Here is a 4,495-nt window from a genome sequence, read left to right as displayed (position 1 = left end):
GATAATAAGCGACCATACTCTAACAAAAAAATTTATAATGAATTCAAGTAGCTTAACCTATTGCATGAGAAAATACCCTGACTAAAAAACAAAAACATGCCTATGTAAAAAAAAACATGAATCATCAAAAATCTCCTATGGTAAAGTTCAAAACTAACAATTATGTAATTAGCGTTTTACCGTGAAAATTGTACCATCCAAGTCAATTGCAAAAATTCTTCTTATTTTAGGTAGCCAATCACATCCAGTTTAGTTTTTGTACGGTAAACCTCATGCATATTTTTCCTGATTACATCAACGATCTTGTGTGTATATATAGGCTGCAAAGTGTAGTAATTGTCACTAATCGTCCAGGTTCGTTCACCAAAAGACACTTCAAGGTAAGAACAGTGATAATTTTGATTCATCGTATAATCAAAAAACACATATAATATCTTTAAAATCATCTATTGATGAAGTATGAAAATCACATTACTAAACAAAAATAGTACATGTACATGGTTCATATTAAGAATTTATATTTTGGTACAGAATGAATTATTTTTCTTCTTGGAAATAAAGCACCTTTTTAAAAAAACACGTCGATTATTTATCAATTGAATCATATTAAAGTTTACTACAAACTTTTGCTTGTTAAAAAATCACCAATTTGAAAAATTAAACTTTTCTTTCTAATATAAATACTTTTCACTTTAAATAAATATAAGCTATATTTAAAATAAATCACTTCATTTTCTAATGCAAAAATGTAAGACCATCTTTTTAAATAAAAATACTTTGGTTTACTGATGATAACTGTTTAGTAAAAAAAAAACATGAAATTGGTTAGAAATAAATATCTCGTCTCGTAGCTCTTCTATAAAATAATTACACTCTTATCACACATTTGATGTACAAATGATGCAATTGCTTTAATAAGTATATCCTCTTCATTCCTCCAGATGATCCCTGCTGTTGTCCTCCTTTGCCTCGTTGCTGGCTCTATTGCCATGCCAGTCAACACTGACTACTATCCCAAATCTCAAGAATATGGAGGACGTAGAATTAATGGCGGTTTCATCGGCATCAACAACAACGGATTTGAAAGCAGCATCTTGGGGCTTAACGGTGGAAACTCTGCTGCTGCTGCTGCTGCTGCTGCAACTGCCGCAACTGCCGCAAGCGGCTTGAACTCTGCTGCCGCCGCCGCTGCAGCCGCCAATGCAGCTTCAACAGGTTTTAACAATGGATTTGATGCTGAATTTGGATTGCTTGGAGGAAACTCAGCTGCTGCTGCTGCTGCTGCCTCATCTGCACAGAGGACATCATTCAATGGACTCCAAGGGCACTCAGAACATCATTTAATTGGCTCTAACTATGGACCATTCGTTCATCAGGTACAACCTGTTCAATTCCCAGCTGTTCAACAATTTCCAGGTCTGGGTGGTTCCGCTGCTGCTGCTGCCGCCGCCGCTGCTGGTCCGCAAAGTGCTGCCGCTGCTGCTGCCGCCGCTGCTGGTCAAAATGCTGCCGCTGCTGCTGCCGCCGCTGCTGGTAGAAACGCCGCCGCAGCTGCCGCCGCTGCAGCTGGACAAAATGTTGCTGCTGCTGCTGCCTCTGCATCTGGTGCTAACTTCGGATCTCATATAGGAACTAGAAGTTCCCAATTTGCTGGTCAGATTGGTGGTCAATTTGTCCAACCATCTCCCTACTACCCCAATGTTGTCGGACAAAACTCTGGATCTGCCGTCGCTGCTGCTGCTGCCGCTGCCTCTAACAATGCAGCTGCTGCCGCCGCCGCTGCAGCTTCCGCCAATGGATTTAATGGTGGAATTATTGGAGGATCAACCGGTGTCATTGGTTCAAGATTTGTACCAGGAAAGAAATATTAATATGAATTAACATTTCATTCGTTCGTGAAAAGTTTGAAGATTTTTGTTTCGGTCTGTGATATGCATGTTTCTCTTATGTCGGTGAAAAAATGTATTTATTATCATTTTTGTTATATTTATTGGTATTCTACATTCAATAAATATATTTTACAAATGGAATTTTGTTTCTTAATTAGCTTGCTCTTATCTACAGTGTTGTAAATAATATGAAGTGATGGAAAGTGATTTATAAAGAACGTTTTGTAGAAAGTTTACCTTTAATATATTCTTCTAAAACTGATATATTGATTGACAAGAATTCAGACACCGGGTACTTTAACATAAATTCGAGAATTCTCTCCACATACCGTAGAATATTGACTTTATTTGCCTTTTCTCTTAAGAGTCCAATCATAAAAATGCAGATCATAAACCGGTATATAACAAATACTTTAAACTACATCCGTCTTTATTTCCCGAAATTTCAACAGTCTTTTTTAGCAAAAAAAGGCATTACATTTACAATACAGATAGTATTATGGAACATCTTTTTCATGCATATCTAGACGCTAAATAGTTTCAATAAATCTGCACCACTAAAAAAGGTTATAATTTTGTTTATACCTCCGCTTAACGGTTTACTATTATTGGGTAAAGAGATCAACACGCAATGGTACAAATTATTGATAATAAAACTTTTTATTACTAGTGTGTTTTGACTGTAAGTAAAACCATTTAGGCAAAATGTAAACTACAATCCTTTTGAGAAATACATTGAGTTTATTTTTTCCCAAGTTTGTAAGGGTGGGATGGGTGTGGATGTTAAGGAAAGATAATAATTTGTCTGTAAATTTAAATGACATTTTGCTCAATATATATATTAATTTTGCGATGCCGTAATTTGGTTTTCTTACCAAATATTGTATACTAAAACATTATTCTAGGTCTAATAATGCTGATCAATTTTGATTTAAAAAATTGATTCATTTTACTGCAAATTCATTTTTGAAACTTAATACTTTTTTTGTTTTGGTAAATCAAGTAAAAATTTTTTTTCCTACGGTTATACATGTGTATGCTTAAGAGAAAATGATATATTATCTTAACATGTCCAACTAGAGAGAGGATGTAGAAAAGGAAATTCCATGTCTCCATATTTGTTCATACTCTCTGCTGAAATTCTCAGTATCTTAATTCGAAATAATGGGGATATATAGGAATAGATATAAATTGGTAAGAATATAAAGCATCTATGTGTACACACGATACTTTATTTATCAAGACGGAAGACCACAAATCTCTTCAAACATAGAAAGCAAGATAAAGAAATGTCAGTTATTACAAAAGTAGAGTTACCAGAAGGTGGCGTTACCTGAAGGTGGCGTGGGACATCTGTCAATATTTATGTGGATTAAAGTACAGTTAACTAAAATGTACTAGCGAAAAAAAGAAACTGTGCATTATTTGATATATGAAAAAACATTTAAAAATTACAATGAACAAATTTTATTTTTTGTAATACTGTTAACACATGTATTCGTAACAACATCTTATAACACATTATTGTCAACGTCGAATAACGTCATTTTCAGCACACTCGAACGTCATTGTTATTTGAATAGAATTAACAAAATTAATAACGCGTGTGACCACCATTTGCGTTCACGCATGCTTGACAGCGACGCCTCATTGATGCCACTAAAGTGTTCAGAAATGCTTGAGGGATGTTGTTCCAGATATTGGTTAAAGCCTGGCCTAAATCAGCCAATGTCACTGGCTGATTTGGTAAACGGCGTAAACGTCTTTCCATTTCATCCCAGACGTGCTCGATCGGCGACAAATCGGGGGAAACAGCTGGCCAAGGCAAGACATCGACATTCTGTTGAACAAACAAGTCCCTGACTACATGTACAACGTGTGGCCTTGCGTTGTCTTGCTGCAGAGTGATGTGATTTTGATGTGTTTGTATGATGGGTATCACATGACGCTGAATACTAATTATTTCATCTCGATAGCGTACGCCGGTGAGATTTCCGTTGATAATTTGTAGAGGGGTCCTTCCACGTGCTTATATTCCACCCACACCATAACGCTACCTCCACCAAATTGTCGACGTTGCACAACACAAGCGTCCTGGGTACGCTCCCCAACGCGACGATACACCCTACAACGGCCGTCACTGCTATCCAAATGAAATCTGGATTCATCAGTGAACAGAATATTGGCCCAGTCCTGTATTCTGAATCGCAGATGTCATGTGCACCACGCTACTCTGGTGATGCGATGACGTTGAAGCAGTACTGGGCGCACCGCTGGACGTCTTGGTCTGATGTCTTGCTCGCACAGACGATTACGCACAGTTCTTGGACTAATTGGTGGAAGCCCTGGAATGCTACGGGCAATCAAACTTGCTGTCTGGACACGATTTCTCAAATGCACAAGTCTAATGTAGTTGTCCTATTGACGTGACGTCACACGAGGTCGCCTAGAGCGCGGTCGATCCTGAGTGTTGACAGATTGTTGAAAACGTCTCCATAATGACTGGACGGTGTTCCGATGAACTCCAAAGTGTCTTGCTACAGTATTTTGTGCCATTCCAGCTTACAGCATCCCAACAGCACGATTATGTTGGGTTTCGTTGAGTC

At 37.6% G+C, this 4,495-nt stretch overlaps 1 protein-coding gene across 1 annotated transcript; it reads left to right on the top strand.

The window, feature by feature from the left end:
- The first annotated feature begins 300 nt into the window (after window positions 1–300).
- LOC105322983 (antifreeze protein Maxi-like) lies at window positions 301–2,026 on the top strand. The gene is made up of 2 exons (XM_034467190.2): window positions 301–380; window positions 942–2,026. The coding sequence occupies exon 2, from the start codon at window positions 942–944 to the stop codon at window positions 1,869–1,871; it is 930 nt and encodes a 309-aa protein (XP_034323081.2). The 5' UTR covers window positions 301–380; the 3' UTR covers window positions 1,872–2,026.
- Window positions 2,027–4,495: the final 2,469 nt, after the last annotated feature.

The sequence above is a fragment of the Magallana gigas genome, chromosome 6, assembly GCF_963853765.1.
Source record: "Magallana gigas chromosome 6, xbMagGiga1.1, whole genome shotgun sequence".
Classification (NCBI taxonomy): Eukaryota; Metazoa; Mollusca; class Bivalvia; order Ostreida; family Ostreidae; genus Magallana; species Magallana gigas.
This window is presented reverse-complemented; position numbering and strand designations above follow the sequence as displayed.